The following is a 23,120-nucleotide window of genomic DNA, read 5'->3' as shown; positions in this document are numbered from 1 at the left end:
ATTCTGAGGAGGCCTGCAATTAAGGGTGTTTCACTAAAACAAATACTTTAACTCCTTCTCTCTTTTCAACACTTTTATACGAACGGGAATAGCTTGATTATGGATTAAAGTGCACAAAGGATTTAAGGAAATTTTGCATTCTGAACCCAGATTAGGCTAAGGAACCACAAGAGAGTATATGGGGAGTGAAATAAACATCTGGCTCTTGGTCTCTCAGCTGCATGGCAAAATTGCTGAAGCTTGACTAACATTTGACACCTGTTGCTTCATATTAAAGACCACAAAAATCAAGTGCTGTCCCTATTTTACACATAACAAAATTAAGGTAAAAATATACATAAGTTAATCCATATATCATCAACAGGCTACTAACAAATCATTTGCTTAGCCCAATACTTCTGGTTAAGAGATTCAGGAGGAAATTCTCAGATTATTCTGGCTAATAATCTGAAATACAAGTAACCCATAATGTCTCATTTATACTAAATTGCACAACATGTGCACTACAAAATGAAGTGCACTACATAAATGAAGCATACAACATTTGCACTGGTTTAATAATAATAATAATAATAATAATTTAAAAACACACAATGCCACCTTCGTAAATTAAGAATAATTCTCAACAATCAATAAACCAAGATCATCATCATAAAGACAGGGACATTCAATGGGAATTACTCCAGATGTTTTTGATTAGGGTTGCGGGGGAGAGACAGAGGAAGAAGTATTTAGGATGCAAAATCTTTTTCCAGCCCAACTTTCCAACAGAGATAATTGCCACTCAGTGCAACTGCCCCACAATGCGGCCTCATTAGTAGTTTCTCTCATCATGAGATGATTGTGTTATGTACAATCTCATTAGTGAGTATGCTCACTATCAGAAAATCTCCTTAATCTAACCTCTTGACTGTTTATGTCAGCTGGATGTTTTCTCTCCACAAAATAATGTGCTGAGAGTAAAAATACTGCTCTGAAAGCTCTTTGGGAAGTAAGCTCCTTATTCCTTCACTTCCCCTTCTCCTGAGCTTGAACTGAACATACAAATTCTGAGGTCCCTTCAAAATGTAGAAAATATGCAGCAATACATTTTATACTAACTCTGCAACGTGTAAGTTGTTTATCTATGAAAATAATATGATCTTCAAACAATCCTTATCTATCTATCTATCAAATTTACATCCTACCCTTCCTCCCAAAGGCAGCAAATATATTTGTAATTTTGTTGTTGTTTAGTCGTTTAGTAATAAAAACATCTAAAAACAATCAAACACAGTGAAACATTTTATTTTTATGTTATACTCCATTCAAAACTTTTTTAAAAAATCAAAATACAACTTATAAACACATAAATAAATGAATTCAACTAATCATGTGTCTGAACATGCCGGCCAAAACACAAATATTTTCAGCAAGCATCTAAAGAATACAACAGTGGCACCTGCCTAATGTCAGTTAGGAGTTCCAAAGTAAGGTGTGGTGCTTAATGAACGCAGTACAGACACTGCATGAAACTTGTAGAAGTGTAACTTCTGCAGATCATTTATGTAGATATTATCGCTGATGCAGACACAATGCTATACAACGAACAAGGGAAGAACATTAGAATTCATGAAGAAGGAGCATTGTCATACTATGGTCTGCTCCCAATCATTTAACCAAGAGTGGCAGCATAATGTAACCCCTGTGTGGGACCATGGGGTAGAGATGGGGAAACACGTGATAGAAAACCTGGTTTTAAAGAGTGAAATGCAGCTTGAATTGCCCAAATTCAGTAATTACTGACGACAGAGGCACCAGCTTCTCCAGAAGGTGTGAGGTGTCTGCGCATGCGACGTCCTTTGATATTGAGGGACCCCAGCCCACGGTTACCCTTTGTCTGCTAGCACTGCTTCTCACAAAGAGAGACAGAAATAGGGTGGAGAAGTCTTACTGCTGCAGGAAACAGGAAGTGGCATTAGACACACCTGGGGAATGCCTGATTGCAAAAGGCACAGGCTTGGGCCATGTGAGAGCTGAAAGATAGTTAGATTTAAGAAATTGGCACAGAAATGGAAGGAGCAAAATACTAATAATTACATGTTAGGAGAGGGAGAGGGAGAAACAGAGCAGGTTTCCAGAATTTCAGCATGATCCAAGGGTTTGGAATCATAGACATAAACGAAAGTTGTCAGAGCAACTAGAGGCACAAGTCTACAGTTACTGAAAGGCAAACTTTCTGCCATCGAGAATACTGGTGATGATCTGGGGGGATGGAACAAAGGTACTTTCATTTGTTGTTCTTGAGGCCTGCACTGTGTGATCTGACTAACCCGAAGAACATAGCAAACATAGAAGAGAGGCAAGGAAAGAGCAAAATGTGGAACAGCTTAAGTGACGAGAGGACAAAGAAAGACTTAATAATGTAATCTTTAAATGAAATAAAGAATTTTGTTTCTGAGATGGAAGATTGGACTGAGATAAAGACAGGATGCTTAGATAAAAGGTGTTATGCCAACAACATGTGGTAGGACAATACATGCTTCCCACAGCAGTATGATTTGGCAAAGGTGAATGTCGTGTGTCAATCACAACACATAGTTCCAAGCCCATACCACATTTCAACTTGTGTGACAAGGCTGTCCCACATGCAAAACAAAGAGGCCGAGAAACATAACTCAATAATTTACACCAATTAAAGTCACCTGTAGGGCTGTGCCAGTTGGAAGGAGACTTCTGTTTTATGTGGGCTAATTAATGTCCAAAATAAGGTGGAGACTTGTATCAGCAAGTAGCACAGCGATCAGATGCATAGATAAGCTTCAGCATACATTTGCAGTTCTTGCTCATCCCAGTCCAAAGACTTATCAACTATAAATGAGGATAGCCCATGTACAACCAGATTTGCTTTCTCAGTCTTGCTCATTTCACAGTCACCTGTGAAGCTAAAGGTGTTTTAGGGCATATGCAAAGTGCCAGCTGAACTAAGCATCTTCGTAACAAAGAATGGCTGTGAAGCAGATGAGGGATGAAGGAGAAGGCTGTGGAAGAGCAGCTGCTGCCTTTTTTGCTCCTTCAACTTTAAATGTAAAGGACAATGTACATATGATATATGATATAAGAAGTAGCAAGCCTATTATTAAATTATATGACCAATGATATTTGCACTGGGATATAAACTTGCTCCATATATAGTGGAAAATGATTTATTTTTTCATTTTGTTTGATAAGGTGCTCTGATAGTTCATGAACCTGCATACCAAAATCAATCTTCTTCAAAGATACCATTTTCTTTTCTTTCAGTATTAAAATTTTACACTTACAGGGACTAGAGTTTTGCCTTTATTGTCTGGGGATCATATATTTTATCTAAGTTTCAATTTTAAAAAAATAATTTAAAATTCTACTGATACACAATTGAAACCATTAATGATTCCCTACTGTTTTGTTTAGATTTTAATTTAACCATTCTTAAAAGCCATGACATATGGTTTCAGAAAACAAAGTTTGCTTGCAACAGCAAATACTGACCTTCCTTCTGGGTAAGTATTTATTTTCATTTCTAAAGAGTGCCCATCTGTTTTTCTGAACACATATACAAATTCTTATTGAGCACACTATTACAGAGGAATCTGATGTATGTCAACAGACCTGAATCTCAGAAGGGTGGGATGTTTCTCATCCTTCAAAGGTTCTAAAATACCATGGCTTAGATCTTGGACTCCGTTCCACTGATGTGATCAAAGTTCTGCTCCCAAAACACTCTCACCAACAGAATGGGGGACTTCCTGTGCTCATTTCTCCTTCCCTCTTGAAAGTATTTTCCAGTTTGAAGTAAAAACAGCCAAAAATGGCCGCCTCTTTTCTGCCAGGGAGACCCTCCACTACATGCAAAGTCTCCTTTAAGTGGGAGGAGTCCTACCAGTCACAGAAAGAACAATTAGGACCCAAGTCTATATTTTCATCATACTTCAAAAAGCACAGATTTACTACTACTATACAGGGATGGGATGAACCATTTTGTAGATTAAATGTTATATGACAGAACTTCTTGATACCGATTTTCAGAAAATTAAGGATCTGCCTTTAGGATCAGACTTTAGGCCTTCCTATGCACACAAATATTAAGTCCCATGTTCCACAGGTGATAACAAATGACAATTTTCACCACCAGCATGGTATGGTAGTTAAGTGCCAAGCTAGGGCTGGGGATAGGTAAAGGTAAAGGGACCCCTGACCATGAGGTCCAGTCGTGACCGACTCGGGTTGCGGTGCTCATCTCGCTTTATTGGCCGAGGGAGCCGGCATTTGTCCACAGACAGCTTCCGGGTCATGTGGCCAGAATGACTAAGCCACTTCTGGCGAACCAGAGCAGCGCACGGAAACACCGTTTACCTTCACGCCAGAGTGGTACCTAATTATCTACTTGCACTTTGACGTGCTTTCAAACTGCTAGGTTGGCAGGAGCAGGGACCGAGCAACGGGAGCTCACCCCGTTGCGGGGATTCGAACCGCCGACCTTCTGATCAGCAAGTCCTAGGCTCTGTGGTTTAACCCACAGAGCCACCCGCGTCCCTGGGTTGGGGATACCCACGTTCAAATTCCAACTTAGCCATGAAGCTCAATGTGTGTGACCTTGGGTTAATCTCTAACTCAAGCAATCTCACAGGGTTGTTATAAACCGGGGGTCAGCAACATTTTTCAGCCATGGGCCGGTCCACTGTCCCTCAGACAATGTGGTGGGCCGGACTTTTTTTGGGGGGGGGGAATGAACGAATTCCTATGCCCCACAAATAACCCAGAGATGCATTTTAAATAAAAGGACACATTCTACCCATTGTAAAAACACACTGATTCCCAAACCGTCCACGGGCCTTATTGAGAAGGCGATTGGACCGCATCTGGCCCATGGGCCTTAGGTTGCCTACCCCTGTTATAAACTAAGGTGCAGGATGGGGCTAGCATATAAATTAGGCTCCTTGGATAAAAGGATATGTAAACAAACAACAGCAGGTGGAAGGTTTGCAACTAAAGTCACATGGCCTAGACATAATCAATGTCAGATATTTTGATTATCACTGTTACAAATTCTCTCCATGAGGTATCATAACACCACAAATACACAGTGTAACACATGCCAATGTTTTGAATGAATAATTGTAGCACAGTTTTCCAGTGACAAACATTTTATATCTTTCACTTCCTGTCACGTTGGTAGAACAGTGCCCTCCCTGCAAAATCAGGACATATGCTACTTTCCTGGGTAGATCATCCCAAGTAAGAAAGACATACCAATATGCTTTACTTAGGGATTTTTACTTGAGAAGTCAAGTTGAGGTCAGTTCCAGGAATGCAGCCTCAATAGGCAGGGCAGGGCGTAGCATGCACAGCTGCTAAAGCAGAGAAAGAAAGAGAGGGAGATCTAAGAGGCCCTTGGAGAAGCTGGAAACAAGACAAGGAATGGAACTGATGAGTTTTACACCATGAGTGCTTCACTGCATGGCTAAAGTCTATCGGCAAGAAGGGAGAATGTACAGAGGATTAGGGAAAGGAATGACCAACTGAGTGGCAAAACTACTGGTGGAAGTGCTGGAAACCCAGCAGGTCCATGCTTTAGAGCACTGATATTCAACAGGTGGCCCATGACGTGACCTAAGGGGTCAACAGCAGCAGCACCATGCAAATATATGATAAAATAAAAATAAGAACGTGGTCCCCTAATGCATGTTTAGGACTAGTGCCAAGCCCCAGTCCTGAAGAAAGAGGTGACATGGAGGAATGTTTGAACCTAAGTACCAGCAGCTCCCTAGTTAAAGGGTTTCCAGGGCTTATAGTTCTAACAACTTCCATACTTTACAATTACTAATATTTTGTATATGTATAAACATAATAGATTAATTGAAGAATTCTTACTTACATAAGATAAATCTTAAGTACCAAAATGATTTTCCCCCTGAATTACTTCCTACAGTTTTAGCTGTTGGCAAAAGTCGATATAAAGTGCTGTGCCTTTGCCAATCAACAAAGCAGAATAAACTTCATAGAAATTACTATTAACCTCTCTAATTTCATATGTGCAATTATGATTTTTTTTAAAAAAAGAAAAAACGTTCAACTGATTTTAATATTTAAAATATACTAAGCATGTTTACCATTGCCTTGAGTCTTGTTCTTTCTAAACCAGAGAACAGTACTTACCATTTTTCAAAATGGTTCTCAAAGGTATTGCAAGGGAAAGGAGATGCTTTTAGGCAACAAAGAGTTAATACAGAGCTGTCTGGTATCTGTTCATTCTGCCAAGAGAGAAAAAAGAGGGAGGAAATAGTGTAAATTAAAATATATCTTATAAGAAATGCTAGTACACTTGGGTGCTACCTAGAAGGGACAGCCTTGAAAACCAACCAAATGAAAAGCAGAACTTGCAGAATACAACACTAATTAGTTTTTATTCCTTAACATGGAGGGAGACAATTCATCCTTTTGGTACATCTGGGTGAATCTTCTGACCTTTAGATATCGAAGAGATGGGCTCTGAACAACAGTCCATTTACAAAGAATTTGCATTCATTTCTAAAAACAGTACTGTATATATAACAAGTGCTGTACAGAAACAAACTCAATCATCACAATTACTGACAGAAAGCCAAAAAACTTCCATTGACTAACTGCAACAGCCCTGTTGGGGTTTATTTTAATACGTTTTTGTGAGTCATGATCAGAATGTGCAGAGCATAGGCCTTTATAGAAATGGTAAGGCTTGAAATTTATTCAAGTCAAGAGGATAGGCTGTCTTGCTAGATAGGACAGAGTTAATCTAAAACCAATTTCCTCAAGGCATGTTACAAATTAAACATTTATTAGTACAGTTAGACTGATCTTATTTGGAATATATGCATTACTTGTCTATCTCAGTTTAAGAAAGGAAAAGAGATAATATAGCTTTTTTTCTTTTTTTACTTGAGAACTTTGAATTTGAATCAGAATATACATGCCACATCATAAACAGATTTAAAAGTTTCCCCAGTTTCGAAAGGGGGTTGCTGTGTGACAATGATGGCAGAGTATGCTTTTCTTTAAGAAACACAAGTCCGAAAACTTAATTGGGCATGGAAAATCAGCTGCCAGCATTCTTTGGATCCCAGCCTACTACTACTTCAAGCAGGCAAAGGAAAAAAGGGATAGTTCTTTTGGAAACTATGCCAACTGTATGAATACAGGAATAAATCAACTATTTGGAGGAAAGAGAGAGGCAGAAAAGCAAATATTTAGCCAGCATTTAGAAGGCTGCTAATATGAATCAGACAATTGATATTAAATACGAATCTGACTAGACCTCCTGCATAACGCAAAATCAAGTATGACTACTATACTCATGCAGTTGAACAACTGGTTGGCACAACTTTCAATATCAATATCCTGTTGCAAAGAGATCTTATTTAAAATGATATATAATGAGTACATTTTGTGCAATAAAGATCAAAACAAAACTTTCCATTCAAGAGAAAAAAGCACATAAAAAGGAAACAAACGATCAGCCATCTTCCATTTATATGAAGTATCAGTCCAACTATCAAACTCCATAGCTCTTAAGAAAATCCTCAACTGAGAACACCAAAAATTGATTCTATAAGAGGGTATACTTAGTTCCAGATGCCATCTATGCATCTTCTCATATTTCATTCCCAGCCTTGGAACGAATTTTTTTCCTTTTTTGATCCGAATTTAAAGCCTCTTCTAAAAAAACCAAACCCTTTGGCCCATTAGCCTACAGCAACATTAGTCAGTCTGATGCTAGAGTAATAAAACACAGTGATCTGGGCAGCTCACAGGCAACCATGAAGGGACACAATGATCAGGAATGTAGACTATGTTTAGGAATGTACTACTTGAGTATTGTAAACACTTAGTCACCACGGCAGCTCACTGGCCTATCTAGTTTTATTTAAATCCCTTACATTCATCTGATAAATAGGGGAATATCAACAGATCCAAAGCCCAACCGAAGGCAGATGGTTATGAATAGATCTTTAAAACAAGGGGAAAGTAATTATTACAACACTCTGTTCTTATTCCTCATGCGGATCACTTCCCCCCCAAACATTACTTACACAGCAACATCCCAATTTAGGGAAAAGCATGCAAAATTGCATTCAGACACAAACACACGATTGTGCTTGTGTGTACATTTCACAAATACGTTCATTTCGACTAGATCTCTGCGCTTTCCAGAGTCAGGTCACTAGGCCAAATGGACCAAAGCTGTATACCAACCAGTATTCTCGCTCCGCTCTCAAGTTTACCAGGCAACCTTGCAAGAACCAGATCACAAACGTAGTGATCTCGGTAGGCTTAAAAACCGGCAACAACTCCAAAGCTTGCCCACCCTGAGCTCCCTTAGAGGAAGGATGAGAGCGAAGCGTGGCGAAGCAAGGGAGAGCACAGCGTGCACGGCGCTGTTCGGAAGAGACTTAGCAGCTGGCAGGCAAAACCCACACGTAATTCAAAACAAGGATATTGAATCCACAAGAGAGTGACGTGGTAACGAAGAAACAAGCACAGCGACTGGCCAGCTGTGGCCGTTCATGGGGTGGGGAGCAAGACAAGCGCCCCACAGACCCAAGGATGAGCCTGATACTCTCTCCCCACGCAGGGCAGACCTGCGGTGGGTCTTTCCCGCCGTCCCCGCTCCGAGTCATTCCAGCCTAATTAGCAGCGCCCCCCCCCCCCAAATCCCAGGTGCCCCACGCACACCGTCCCTCCATTACTTGCTCGCCCCTCTTCTCGCCCTTAAAACCGGGTTTCCATTTCAGGAGGCAGCAAAACACGTAACCCCGCGGAGGCTCCCCTAAGGGAGGCGGGAGGAAAGAGGACCCGCCAGCGGCCGCTATGGCAGCTTCGGCTTCCTTCTCCCCTCACCTGAGGTCGCGGCCGCCTCGCGAGGCTTCCGCCCATCCCCTCGCGCCGGCACAGCTGGGCTCCGAATGGACATCGAACGAAGCTACCTGTGACCCGGCTGCGGACTCCGGAGACTCAGCCCGGCGGCGACGGCGAGAAGGTGAGCACCACGGAGCTCTGCAACGCCTAGAAGGGAGCCTGACCACAGAGAAGAGGCAGACTAGATCGTCGCCCCAGCAACAGCGGTGCCGGAAACGGAACTGGGAGCCCGAGCCCGGCCGCTAAAGTCGTCCGGGTGCCGCGCATGCTGGTCGGCCTCGTACCCCGCAAGGTCACCCACGTGCGGGATGCTGCGTTCGGCGGTGGCGGCCTTGGCCCCGTCGGGCCTGCCGGGGCGCCCGTTGCTGCTGACGGCTCTGAGCCTGTCGCCTGGGAAGCGGCTCTCTTCACGAGGCCCGGCGGGTCAGAGCGAGCAGCGCCGCGGGCCGGCAAAGCCCCGCTTCCCTCCTCTGCGGATCCCCGAGGAGGCCGAAACGACCCGCTTGGTGGCGGAGAAGGCGCGGGCCCCGCCGCCCCTGCGAAGGTTCATCGCCTGCCCCGACCTCGCGCGTGCCGTGGCCTCCAGTCTGCAAAGCGGGAGGCGCTCCGAGGGGCCGGAGACGGTGGTGCTGGAATGCGAGCCAGGTGAGGGTTAGAGGCGCTTGGTCCCCTTTCCCTGTTACTCCGACTTCTGCATCACTCGCTGCACCAGCGGTGCCCCAGGATCTTATTGCTAAGAGTTGGAAGGGACCCCAAGGGCCACCTAGGCTAGTCTTGTAATGCAGGAATCCTGCCCGCCACCATCCCTGGTTGGGCGCGAACCACCAACCTTCTGGTTAACAGCCAGATGCACGGACCGATTGCGCCACCTGCAAATAATTCTTTTAGAATAAAGAAACAGGGTGTTTTCAAAGTAGGAACCTAGGAGAAAAGTATTATACCGAGTCAACAACACTAGTTGGCAGTGGTTGCCTGCAGTTTCAGACCAGGGTCTCTCCCTGGAGATGCCTGGAAATGAACATGGCATCTTCTGCATGCAAAGCGTACATTCTGCCTGTGTGTGACGGGCCATGCCCAATATATAGGCAGTGTTCCAGAGAGTTTGCCAGCAGTATCTCAATTACTTTCGGAGCCTAGTGTTTAACCAAATGTTTATGTGTCTTGTGATTCTGTACCTTGATTGTTAGGCTATTGGATTAGACAGTACTAAGGAAGCTCCCATTAGCATCTAAGGCCCAATTGTTCCTTCCCCTTTTTCTCTTGTGAAACTCACCCCTGTTTGCTCTCCTGGCAAATGGAACAGTAAAACTAATGAACAAAATCTTCCACAGATCCTACATACAGTGTTAAGCTTACAAGGTGAACTTCAAAACTCTGTTTAATGCAGTGCAAGGCATTTCTTGAAATTTCAGATGCCAATTAATTAGGCTTCTCTAATTGAATTAACTAAGATCTGTGAGAGAGAGCTTTCAAAATCATGATTGAATGCATATTGCAACATATGGGACTTCTTAGTTTTGAAAAAAAGGCAAGTATGGTGAGACATAGTAAAAGCAAATAAAATTATGCATGATATGGAGAAAGTGAGTACAGAGACATTTCCCCCACTCATAATACTAGAAGCTGGGGTCATCTAATGTAGCTGAATGTTGTAAGATTCCAAGCAGACATCTACTTCTTAACACTGTACATAGTTTAAATATGGAATCTGCTAGCCCAAGATGTAGTAATGGCCACTAACTTTGACAACCTTATAAGGGGGTTAGACAGTTTCATGCAAAATGCTACTAGTGATGGCTGTTCACTGCCTTCAGAATTTGAGGCAGTATGCCACTGAATGCCAGCATCTGGAGAGTACAAGGGAGAGTATGTTGCGCTCATGTCCTCCTTTGTGGCTTCTGGTTGGACACTGTGAGAACAGGATACTAGTCTAAGTGGGCCTTCGTCTGATATCACCTGAGGTATTTCATTTTTAATATAAATGTCCCACAGTTTCTTTTATAAAATTTGTTGTTGGTGACTGCTGGCTGTCGAGAGAAATATGCTGGCAGAAACCCCAAAGTATATCAAGTTGGCCATTGTTTTCCTCCTTCAGCTGAAGGTTATACTATTGAAAAGTTGTCCTTTCAATAGTTTTTTTAAAATTCACATTTCCTTCAATTTTTATTTCTTCTTTATGCTTGTATATAATATGTTGCACTTTGACGTGCTTTCGAACTGCTAGGTTGGCAAGCAGATAAATAGGTACCGCTCTGGCGGGAAGGTAAACGGCGTTTCCGTGCGCTGCTCTGGTTCGCCAGAAGCGGCTTAGTCATGCTGGCCATATGACCCGGAAGCTGTACGCTGGCTCCCTCGGCCAATAAAGCGAGATGAGTGCCGCAACCCCAGAGTCGGTCACAACTGGACCTAAAGGTCAGGGGTCCCTTTACTATAATATGTTGCAAGGGATAGAATCCAGTGTAGTCCCTTGAGAAGTTTTGCATGTTTACATTCATATTTATATTTTTCTCTTCCTAACTTACAGGGCGTTTGGGTTCTTCTTGGTCATTCTTTTAAACTAAAACTGTGTTTAATGCCATTTTTAACCCTGGAATTTTTTTTTAGGTCCTGGAGTCTTAACCCGAACATTACTCAATGCTGGTGCCCATGTGATAGCTCTGGAGAGTAATAAGTCATTTGTTCCTGACTTAGAGGTAGGTTTGTACATGGGGGACTGAAATTTGTGGCTAAACAAAAAGATAAGGAGATGATTGATGGTTTAGCTTTAGAACCTGGACCTTTCACAAAAATCTGTAAAAGGACAAAAATGAGAGATTTAATTTATCTCAAAGTATATTGTTTTCCTGACAGGTTAGTTGTTGATTGTTCTTTTTCTTTTTTTCTTTTCTTTTGGTTACAAATATGTCTCTATTACTCAATTTATGGTATTTTTTTTAAAAAAACAAGATTTTATTTTATTTTATTTTATTTAAAAACAAGATAAAGGCACAGGATAAATCCCAGCATCTCCTGTTACAAGGTCTTGAGCAGCAGCTCTGGAAAAATCACTGCATGAGACGTTGGAGAGAGGCTGCTCTCTGAGTAGACAATACAGTATTTGGATAGATGCGTTATTAGGCTGACTCAGTTAAAACAAATTCAGATGTTAATTTCACCTTCTAATGATTTGTTTCTGTTTAGTCTCTGAAGGAAAAAGCAGATGGCCAGCTAGAAGTGGTGCATTGTGACTTTTTCAGATTGGACCCTATGGGTATTGGATCCTTGAAGCCACCTTTTATGTATTCTGAAAGACTTTTTGAGAACTTGGGCATCTTAACAGTTCCTTGGACAGCAGGTACTTAAAATTGGTGCATATCAACTGTAGATAATTAGCAGATCAATATTTAATTGTTTCTATTTGGCTTTTTCCATTTGGTGTGCTTGAGGCAGATATCTTCAGATGAAACAACAGCAGTTAAATACATTGTAAAATTCCACCTGTTAAACACGTTTTTCCAAAGCTTTTTAGAAAGAGGAAAGTTTTCATGGCTTGCCTAAAGCCACTGCTTCCCAAGGGAGTGTTCCGTAACTGCTTTGGGAACTATTATGATCCAAAGGTTGTGTATAAATATAAAAATGACTGTGGTGCCACCTTGGAGAGAGCCCTGTATCTTGTGGGTATCCAATCTAATATTTGAATGTCAGAGCCTCACTAGAGGATTTAAGAGGTCTGATATAAAGGGTAGCAATATTCAAGGCATTAATGAAGTGGGAGTTATTTTTGTAATGATTCTGCTATTGTCTATTTATTTATTTGGTGGTTATTTTATTTAGTAGCGGTGAACATATACATTTTTTTCATTCATTTTGGTCAATTTTCTGTACAGATGTTCCTCTAAAAGTGATTGGAATTGTGCCACAAAGAAAGGAAAGGAACCTGATTTGGAAGCTTCTCTATGCCTTATATGAACGCAGTTCTATATATAAATACGGAAGAACAGAACTGAACCTCTTTGTCAGTGAAAAAGAATACAAGGTATTTATGTTTAAGATAGCTTGATAATACGCCAGCTGCTATGTGGTTGTGTTAAAATAATCAAATATACTTTGTAAAAGTTATTTTAATGCAGCGTATAGATGATGATAATAATAATAATAATAATAATAATAATAATAATTTATTATTTGTACCCCGCCCATCTGGCTGGGTTTCCCCAGCCACTCTGGGCGGCTTCCATAGAAACAAAAAATACAGTAAATATCACAGATTAAAAGCTTCCCTGAACAGGGCTGCCTTAAGATGCCTTCTAAATGTCAGGTAGTTATTTATCGCTTTGACATCTGATGGGAGGGCGTTCCACAGGGTGGGCGCCACTACCGAGAAGGCCCTCTGCCTGGTTCCCTGTAGCTTTGCTTCTCGCAGTGAGGGAACCGCCAGAAGGCCCTCGGCGCTGGACCTCAGCGTCCGGGCAGAATGATGGGGGTGGAGACGCTCCTTCAGGTATACTGGGCCGAGGCCGTTTAGGGCTTTAAAGGTCAACACCAACACTTGTATTAATTATTTTAATTTTTAAGCAAAGAACTTTTCTGTACTTGTCAGTTCCATGAACAAAAAAAAAAGTTTTAATAACTCTCGTATTGGCAGCAAGTAGGGTAGTAATTATGTGTTGCACAGTCAATGAATAGATAAGTGCAGATTTTTAAAATTTATAATGAAACATAACCTTGGTTTTGGTGCAAGTAGGAAAAATATAGGTTGCAGTCCTAAAAGATTTGGCTTCCTCTTTCAGTAGGCCAAATATCTGGACAATTTCTCAACAGAGGTTCTGTGCCTGTTAGGAAAATTTTATCCCAGTTGGGGGGAAATGTACTTGACAAATATTCAGAGGAACAAAGCCCTTGTATTAAGTTAAGGTTCTCTGGACTAATTTCACAGAATATAATTAAGCTCTGGCAAGTATTGGGAGATGACAGTAATGATCAACAAGCACTCAGTGTAGTGGTGTGGGGTAAGGAACTGGAAAACCCAACTGTTGATTACAAACAAGAATTACTGAAAAACTTAATCTAATCAAGTCCTGCCTCTTCAATAGGGTTAATCCAGAATGATCCGTTTTATATGTAAATGATTTCATCTGCATATAGTACTTTTTGCACTTATGGTCACATATACCACTTTCCTGTTACTAAGAACTTTTTTATTTTACTATTTGCTTTTCACTACTGCCTATCAGTTGCAGTAAGGCATGGGAAGTGTTGTTTGCCATAAAACTCTGGAATAATTTTTACTAATCCATGGCATCTCTCATCCGAAGGAATGGTTTACTCATCTGCTCAGCTAATATTACATTAAGGTGGAGCTCTGCAAGAAAATGTTGGTATAGTCCTGGTGTGCATGTAAAACTGGTGACTGGGGTTTGTGTGTGAATTTTTTAAAAATAAAAAATGAGTGTTTGTGCTCTAACTTGGGTCTTACTTCATGTGCAAAACTTACTGAGATAGGTTGTGGTTTTGTTTTGTTTTGTTTTGTTTTTTTGAACATTTGAAAGTTCAAAATCAGTAAAACATGGGGCTTCTGAATGCAGTGGCGTGATTTGGCTTGGGGAGAGGTCTGAGGGGGCAGTTTAAATAAATTGAACTTTGCTCCACCCCAAGAGGAATCCAAAAGAGCCCCAGCCCTACCTCTGACTTGCAGTATTAATGGTGGACTACATTACGGGGCTCCCCATAGCTTTCCATCCTGCAAGAAGGGTATAGCAGTGAACTGTACCCCAGGGTTCTCTCCCAGCCCAGCTTGAGGCACAGAGGTACAGTGGTACCTCGGGTTACATACGCTTCAGGTTACATATGCTTCAGGTTACAGACTCTGCTAACCCAGAAATAGTACCTTGGGTTAAGAACTTTGCTTCAGGATGAGAACAGAAATCGTGCTCTGGCAGCGCAGCGGGAGGCCCCATTAGCTAAAGTGGTACCTCAGGTTAAGAACAGTTTCAGGTTAAGAACAGACCTCCAGAACGAATTAAATACTTAATCCGAGGTACCACTGTACATTTTTTGTACTCTGTTTTAGCCAAACCTGCAAACCTGCTACTTTTATACAGTACTGCAGAGTTGTTATAGACTACCCAGAACTGTATTCGTTGTTGTCATATAAACCCCAGGATTGTCATAAACCAGTCTTCTTCTTAATCCCTTCTAACGTGAATGAACTGGTTTTGCTTTGAATCATCAACATTTCAAATATGAACTGAATTAGAAAGAGCAGGAACTCTATTCTTTACCATTACCTTGTGGGTATCTTATGTAATGGAATTGGGGTTGACAACTTGGTACACGATCTGAGGTACATTAAGATGCTGGATTCTGCATTGATTTCTGTTCTTGATGACATTTTAAAATATCTTCTAAGAACCAGAAAATGAGTTAGTGGATATTGCTTTTTTTGTTGTATAAGGACGGACACTCCCCCTTGAAGGTCGGAAATAGAATATTAGATGATATAATAATTGTACTTTATATATACATTTTGGATCTTCAGAACTATAGCAACTGCTTTGGAAGAACGGGAACAGTAGTACAGATACTGAGTTAGCACAGTTTCGTATTTTGACTCATGACTAAAAATAGTACTGTAGTTCTGTTGTGGCATAACAGTCCTTCTAATATAGCCTTGGACAAGCGAGACTTGTACCTTGAGTCAACTTTCAGATGCTACTTGGAACTTCCTGCTTTAATCAAGTCTTTCTTCCATTGTTCATGATAAAGTCAGAAATTTTACATAAATATAAATGCTGTTTTTTTTCCTTGCCAGACTCTTGTTGCGAAGCCTGGGGAAACAAGAATCTATCAAGCACTAAGTGTACTATGGCAAACAGCCTGTGATATTCAGCTTCTGCGTATGGTGAGTGTTTAATACATGCAATGAATAGTAATGCAATAATACTGCTCTTAGGGCTCTTAATGGTAAGGTGATATTTCAGGATTCACTTGGCTGGAAACTACTCCCACCCACCTGCTTGTAAGCAGGAAGCGCTTCCACCTGCCCACAGGTGAGGATATGCCTTCAAGGGATGCCACTCAGAAGGGTCCCTTGATCTTGTGGAGCAGCTTTTTGTTTTGCAGGCATGCAACAGGAAGCAAATATTTAAATACCTTGTGTGTAAAAGGAAGATTACCCATGGCACTTTAGATCCCATTCTCCCAGATCTTTGTCATAATTTCTCAAGCAGTTATTTTGTCATTTCCTTAGCACTTATTGCTGTACAAATGCTTACATTCTTAATCAGAAGCCAAAGAGCTGCATGTGGTGCTCATGTATGATCTGAACACCACATGCTTCACTGATGGGGAGCCTTGAGCTGCCCTGAATAGGTACTGCTGAAAGTTGAGGGAACCTGGCCTGTGGACCACCAGTGCCCTGTGGCAAGTCCTTATTGAATATTCATACTAAGTTGCATTACTGTTCCCTTCCTTCTAGGAGCCTTGGCCTTCATTTCTGACGAATTCAAAAAATGGTGGACTTTCTATACCAAAGAGTGTGGTAAGCTAAATATAATTGAATGCTTAAGGAAATGCTGTGTGAATGCAGACATTCTCAAATTCATTGAACTATTGTCCAGATTGCTGTTTTAGTGAGAGAGACACATGCTCATTCAGCTGTGCACTTAGTAATCGTCTGTCTGTCTCCAAAATGCTTTTCGCGTAAGCCAAATCTATATTGGTAGGGCTAGCGTCAGCAGCACTCATTGAAAATCCAGGTTGCAAAACATCTTTGTTGCTATACTTTTGCAATAATTGCCACGTCATTGTCATTGAATGGGGTTGGGGGTTGTTAATATGGTGATCCAAACAAAATTGGTGCACATTATGCAAAATCCTGACTAGTGAACAAACTAGCATTTATTGGACCTCAGTGAAGGTTTGATTTTGCTTGGTAGCAGCCCAGTGGAACAGTGAGTAAAGCTTACACACACACACACACACACACAGAGAGAGAGAGAGAGAGAGAGAGAGAGATGACAAACTTCCTACTAGAGATGAATGGTTACTCAAACTTACAGAATATGCGGAATTAGCCTCTCTTTCTGAAAGAATCGGAGACAAACCCAGACAGGAGTTCATTCTAGAATGGGATAATTTCAAGAACTACTTGAAAAATAGTTGTAATATAAGCATGGTAGTTGCCTTTGAATGATTTCTGTAAATAATATATATAAAGGAAAATGATATCAAAATAGAAAAGCGAATTTTTAAAAATAATAATGACAAATTAAAGTAATATGTTTATTACAAAGGGAAACGTGGAGAAAATGGGAGGTCTTACGTTTGTGTAGAAAACACATAGTTGAAATTATATGTAATTTTCTTTGTGAACATAGATATCCTTATTGGACTGACTGAAATGAAGATAACTACATGTTGTATATATACGGAAAATGAGTAATAAAGCATTTAAAAATCCAAAGAGAGAGAAAGAGCAAAGAATACCGATTGTAACTGTAATAGTAGCTGGATGGCCAGCAACAAGATCAGAGGGTTGGGCATTTCCATCGGATAAACATTTCCATCAATTTCACTGTTTATATGGGCAGATCCCCATAAAACATGGACTAAGAATTACCATAATTCATCAGGGGAGGGAATGAGCAACTGAGACCCCTGTTGTATGAGGCGTTCCCCACACACTAACCTATGATACACTTGCAGTGTTGGTTTGCCCTTTCTGGAAGACATATCAGGTAAAAGACACATGAATTAAATTCTTATATTAATATGTTTTTAATTTTTTGTGTTATATGCAGCTGCTGCAGAATGACCACCTATGCTTAATACGGTTGACGCCGCGGAAGAATTTGTTTACAGACAGCTTGACAACTAGTAATTCAAGAATATTTGTTGTGATGGTGAAGCAATGCCTTGCTAAAAGCAAGACTAAACTAATAGATAAATTAAAGTAAGTAAAAGTCTATTTCTTTAGCTGACATCCAGCGTGGAAAAGAATTTAGTCAGATATGGCACTTGGCGTAAACCTGAACAATATTATATAGAATTTGCTTAAGTTTCAAAACGCTGCACATCTTTAGATGTGTGACTAACGTTTGGGAAGACTAGTTGGCTTTGTGGCTGGATACCTGAGCACAGTGGCTGGCAGCCAAGTGGTTACTGAGCCAGTTTGACTTTTGAATTTTTTAAAACAGCAGAGGCCCTCCATCCCATTGCCATATCAAATACTATGTTTAAAAGCTGCATTTATTTAAACATGGTTGGTTATTTGGCATGGAAAACACAAGGCCAAAGCCCTTTGGGAATGTAGAACTAGTTGCTTGGTTCTTTGGATCCTGAACAAAGATCTATTTTAGGCATGCTTAAGGTAGGAATGTTTTCTCTGAACAGGAGGCACAGTGGCATACCAAAAGCTGCTTCTGGAATTTCTTTCATTGCAGCAATAAGAAAAGGGAGGTTGGTGCTTGATAAACTTAAGTTCCAACCACCGCCAGAGGTTTCAATATTGGCCATTTTATGTTTTAGACAGTCTTCATTTGTATACATGTATCCTCAAAAGCATCCTGGAAACATGCTGTGATGCATTAACTTAAACACTGAAATCAGCGTTTGTGTTTTGGGGTTTCATGATGGTGACAAGAGACCCTGTGTTGCACAATTAGTTTAGCCATTGGAGTTATATTCACAATCTAACCGTTAATGGAAAATAATGATGTTTTAAGGAATGAAATCTGATGAGATCCATGTTAAAGTTTGGCTTTGTTTTAATAAGGTACTGAGCGGCATTATCTTCAACTATCCCATTGTGACCGATTCCCTCTCCCCTCCTTTCTTCTGTTTCAGTTTATGGAGTTCCCAAGGTGGGAAGGAATTGTTGAGACAGTTGGAGATACCAGAAAACATTACAACGGGTAGTCTATATCCAGAGCAGTACAAAAGCCTTTTTGAGATTATGGAACAAGCTAATGAATTTGACCAAAGCTGGCTCTATGATGAAGATTCTTTGGAGGATAGCAGGGGCATCAATTTTTAATCTGAAACTGGTTTATTTTGAAAAGGAGCTTGTTATGGTGCAAATGATAGTGGCTTGAACCCTCTTTATCAGTGAGGATAATTTAGTTGATAAATTATCAGGTGATAAATTATGAAGGTGATACCACATGAAAATTCAACATCTTACACATGCCCAATTGGTCCTCCATGGGAAATTTCATGTCACTGCATTTTCTAAGGTGCAAGGCAAAATCCTTTGTTGTTCAAAACATAGTGAACTGTTTTCAGTCCTGTTTTTATTCCTTTGTATTACAGCAGAGCTACTTTTGGAATATAAGGCAAACATGGCATACATTGCAGTTTGCCTCAAAAATAAATATAAAGCTTGAAATGCATAGACTTGCACATTTAAAAAACAACAACAGGTACTGTAAACCAAAAATTTGCCAAAAGAAGCAAGAAAATGTTCATTTCTGGTTTAAAGACTTGTGCTCAAATACTCGAGTTACTCTAGAACTGGCCCCCACATGGAAAAATGTTTGCAAAAATTGCTCTGCCTTTATATATATTGTATAAACTTATGTAAATAGTATATAGTGAATGCACTTCAGTTATCCTGTTTTCTGACCAGGATGTTAACTACTATGTAAACTAAAAGAGGTTTGTCTCATCACAAACCTTTTTCTAATTTATAAAAATGTAAATATTTTCATTAAAAATGCAATAAAACACTATTTCTAGCCAAGAGACTGATTTCTTTTGCAACTGTTTCGTCCTGTCTACCCAGGCCCTTGTACACTGCTGTTGAAGAGCTGTATGAAAATTTCTCAAATATAATTGCCAGAATCAAATTAAGTAATTCTGATAGTGCAGAAATTTCCATGTGTACACCAAAACTTTCCCCTTGCTCGCTCTTCCTTTTTTCCACTTCATTCTCCCCAAATCTGCTCTAGAGGACTGGGGCAGAGGAAGAGGAAGGGAACTTGTACAGCCCGAACTCCTTGTTCTAAGAACTAGTTTGTTGTTTGACTGCTGTAGAGGGGTGGGGAAAAGATACTGTAAGCTTCTTTGTGGATACTGTTTGTGCTGTTGAGGATGTATATAAAGCCAAAGACAGTTGGGAAATGGAGGAGAGATTATTAAAATGGAAGGACCTGTAGTCACTCCTTGTACAAGGAATTCTGCAATCATAAGAAATGAATGTAGGATGATGATGATGATGAAATTTATTACTATTAGATTCACTAGTGCGTCCTTAAATTACAATAATTTAAAAGGAGTAGTTGAACTCCTGTTTTATTTCTTTACATTGTGTTGGATTCAGATAAAAGCTGCAATTCTGCAAAGTACTAACCTGAATTCAGTGATGACTGACTTCTGAGTAGACATGTACAGAACTGCATTGTAAGTTAGCTGTATTTAAGTTTCATTTGATTTCAGTGGGAATTAACAACAGTCCAATTATACCTGCTCTGAAGTAAGTCTAATTTATGTCAGTGGAGCTTACACCCAAATAAGTAGGGCTAGTATTGCAGCTTAAGTCATTACGGTGGTACCTCGGGTTAAATACTTAATTCGTTCCAGAGGTCCGTACTTAACCTGAAACTATTCTTAACCTGAAGCACCACTTTAGCTAATGGGGCCTCCTGCTGCTGCTGCGCTGTCGGAGCACGATTTCTCTTCTCATCCTGAAGCAAAGTTCTGAATCTGAAGCAGTATTTCTGGGTTAGTGGAGTCTGTAACCTGAAGCGTATGTAACCTGAAGCGCATGTAACCCGAGGTACCACTGTACTAACTTTTTGCATTTCGAGAAATGCAATTAACAAAGACTGCAGTTCTGTGCTCTTACTTGGGAATAAGCAACACTGAACACTATGAGCTTCCTTTTGTGTATTATGATTATTATTGTTGCACTGTATAAAATGTTTGTCTCAAAGCGACTTACATTTTTTTAAAAAAACCCCGATATTAAAATATATCAAAAAAATTAAAACATTATCTAAAAGTGCTCATGCTGCAAGTACACATGTATAGGATTGTGATATTAATTTGAACCCTACCAATAATTCCTTTACAACTTTTCCCAAGTGCACAAGCCAGTTTACAGCATTATGTAAGTAACATTATATAAACCACTAACAGGCAAAGCAATCCTTAATGTGTGGGACAACTAATATGCTAGATCAATGCTTCAGAAATAAAATCCGCTGAAACATATTTGCGTGGGGTGGGGGCAGGAAGGAAGGAAGAAGCAGGCGGTGTGCTGACAAAAACAATTATAGCCCTAATACAGGGAACATGCTGAAAATATTTTGAAAAGTACTGCTGAACATCAAGAAACGGGACCTAGATAACTGGCCTTTTAAATTGTGCGTTGGACCCTGACTTTAAGTGGCCCACAACCATTTTCTTCTGTTTTTTTTAAGATTGGGAGAAAGATTGGGGGCGGCAGAAGGATGGTAGAATTATCCATTACAACACACACCAAGTTCTTCCAGTCAACACGGTTGGAAAAATCTAATCTTAATTTAACAACCCAGTAAAAGTGCTCAGAAAACTTTTGATGTCTGACTCTTGCATTATTTAAGGAGGGACAATTTTTCCTTTGAGAATAAGGAGTCATATTGCATTGCAAAGTAGAATCGGTTACCTGTAGCAAACACTATTCTTAGCAACATGATCTCATTTGACAACGATACAATGTCATGCTAGTAAGTCACAAAGAACACTGTACAGGAGCAACATTATACAACTATCCTTGAAGGTCAGATAATAATCTAAAACACTATCTTCATTGGGCAGAGGGCTTTATTAATGCGAGTATGCAGAGCCTGAAATTATATAACAAAAAGGTCTTGAAATAGGCTGTTGAAACATTTGTATTGTTTTACCTGTAGATGTTTAAACAACTATATTAAAATCCAGAGATGAATTAAGGTGTTCATTAAAAAAGCAAATAACATATCTTAGCACCTTACATTATTTTAAATACATCCACTTTTGTAGAGTATCTCTTTAGTTTGACTCTGCATATTAATATCTGAATCGAAGTGAAAGCAGGAAATAGCTAAGGAATCTGAGAAATTGCGTTGTTGTGCCACCTGCCTGTCATTTGGAATGTGTGCTAGTTTACAGTCTTTCTAGGCAAAGGACACTCTTTAACAAAATTTATATATTGCTTGACTGTAAAGATAAAAATAAAATAGCTACTAATGTAAGCATTAGCCATGTTTTGCTGTTTCCAGGACAAATGCAAACTGTAGGTCACAACAATCCAAAACAAGGTAACATTGCATTTCCCATTTGTAAGCAAAAGATGGTAAGATGATTTTTAAAAAGAATCTTTTATTTTTATCCTGTTGTCCCACCCCAGGAGCTCAGAGCTCCCATTATTTTATTCTCATAACAACCAATAAGGTAAACTAAGCTGCGATGTTACAATCCTAAAGTCACTCATTCTTTGTTGCCTTTTCAGTGCAGTTTGCGGCTGAGTGAGGAGCTGAACGTATGTCCAAGTTCTAAATCTAACATTCTAGTTGCTGCACCACACTGAGTTTCAGTTGAGGGCACACTTGACACCATTCTCATGTGTCTCTTCAAACCTGTGTTCATGTGTCCCCAAAATACTTCTTTTCCAAATTATATTTGATATGCACAAGTTCCTCAAGCCCAGGATTGGGGGACTCAGTTCTGTGGCAGACCACGTGTTTTGCATGCATGGAATTTTGGGTTCAGTCTCTGGTATCTTGGCCCAAGGAAGCAGAAAACAGCATTCAAATTGCAAGTAAGCCAAACACATAATAGTAATTTATTTGTATTTTAAAAATACCTTTAATCTTAATAATCTGGATTGCTGGTATTAAAGGGGTTGGCAAATTGCCCTTCATGAAGAGATATCTCCTATGTATACGTATATAAAGGGCAGGTCTCAAATTTGACCTATGGCACTTTTTTGACCTATGGCACTTGGTAACTCAATGCCATCACTATATGCAAATGTCTGGATCATTTAAGACTTTATAGAATTTTTATTCTCAGTATGATGGAACTCACTGGTGAAGAATACAGTACTTAAAAAAAAAAAATCTTATTTGTAAAGGGAATCTTTGTACGAATTAATAATTTATTATCCTGTTAGAGCTCATCTGTATCTTTGTACTTCTGCCCTTCCAGGGCTGTGACACTTTACTGTTTCAATTTTTGATTTCTGTCTTTCTTTTATGCTTTGTTAT

The 23,120-nt window shown here is 40.0% G+C and overlaps 2 protein-coding genes across 5 annotated transcripts in view; one reads left to right on the top strand and one right to left on the bottom strand.

The window, feature by feature from the left end:
* CNST (consortin, connexin sorting protein) overlaps positions 1-9,061 on the bottom strand; it is a 41,553-nt gene extending 32,492 nt beyond the window's left edge. For 2 of the 4 annotated variants that reach the window (XM_080997709.1, XM_080997712.1), the window contains exons 1-2: positions 8,896-9,061; positions 6,178-6,272 (exon numbers count right to left, since the gene is read on the bottom strand). The gene's annotated coding sequence lies outside the window, so the exon portion shown is untranslated. Of the gene's footprint in view, positions 1-6,177; positions 6,273-8,250; positions 8,451-8,744; positions 8,859-8,895 lie in introns of those variants that run through there. The other 2 variants (XM_080997710.1, XM_080997711.1) reach the window with 2 other exon arrangements.
* A 92-nt stretch (positions 9,062-9,153) lies between these two features.
* On the top strand, positions 9,154-19,633 carry TFB2M (transcription factor B2, mitochondrial). The gene is made up of 8 exons (XM_080997782.1): positions 9,154-9,558; positions 11,518-11,606; positions 12,094-12,247; positions 12,780-12,928; positions 15,704-15,793; positions 16,370-16,432; positions 17,694-17,845; positions 18,739-19,633. Exons 1-8 carry the CDS (start codon positions 9,222-9,224, stop codon positions 18,926-18,928), a joined length of 1,224 nt encoding a protein of 407 aa, XP_080853908.1. The 5' UTR covers positions 9,154-9,221; the 3' UTR covers positions 18,929-19,633.
* Positions 19,634-23,120: the final 3,487 nt, after the last annotated feature.

The sequence above is a fragment of the Podarcis pityusensis genome (assembly GCF_964106645.2).
Source record: "Podarcis pityusensis genome assembly, chromosome: 3".
Taxonomy (NCBI): Eukaryota; Metazoa; Chordata; class Lepidosauria; order Squamata; family Lacertidae; genus Podarcis; species Podarcis pityusensis.
The sequence above is the reverse complement of the archived record's forward strand: the minus strand, read 5'-3'. Positions and strand labels throughout refer to the sequence as shown.

Coding starts and splice junctions, on each gene's coding strand:
- TFB2M (XM_080997782.1), top strand. CDS start 9,222: ATGCTGCGTTCGGCGGTGGCGGCCTTGGCCCCGTCGGGCCTGCCGGGG. Junction 9,559..11,517: donor GGTGCTGGAATGCGAGCCAG/GTGAGGGTTAGA, acceptor ATTTTTTTTTAG/GTCCTGGAGTCTTAACCCGA. Junction 15,794..16,369: donor ATATTCAGCTTCTGCGTATG/GTGAGTGTTTAA, acceptor CCTTCCTTCTAG/GAGCCTTGGCCTTCATTTCT.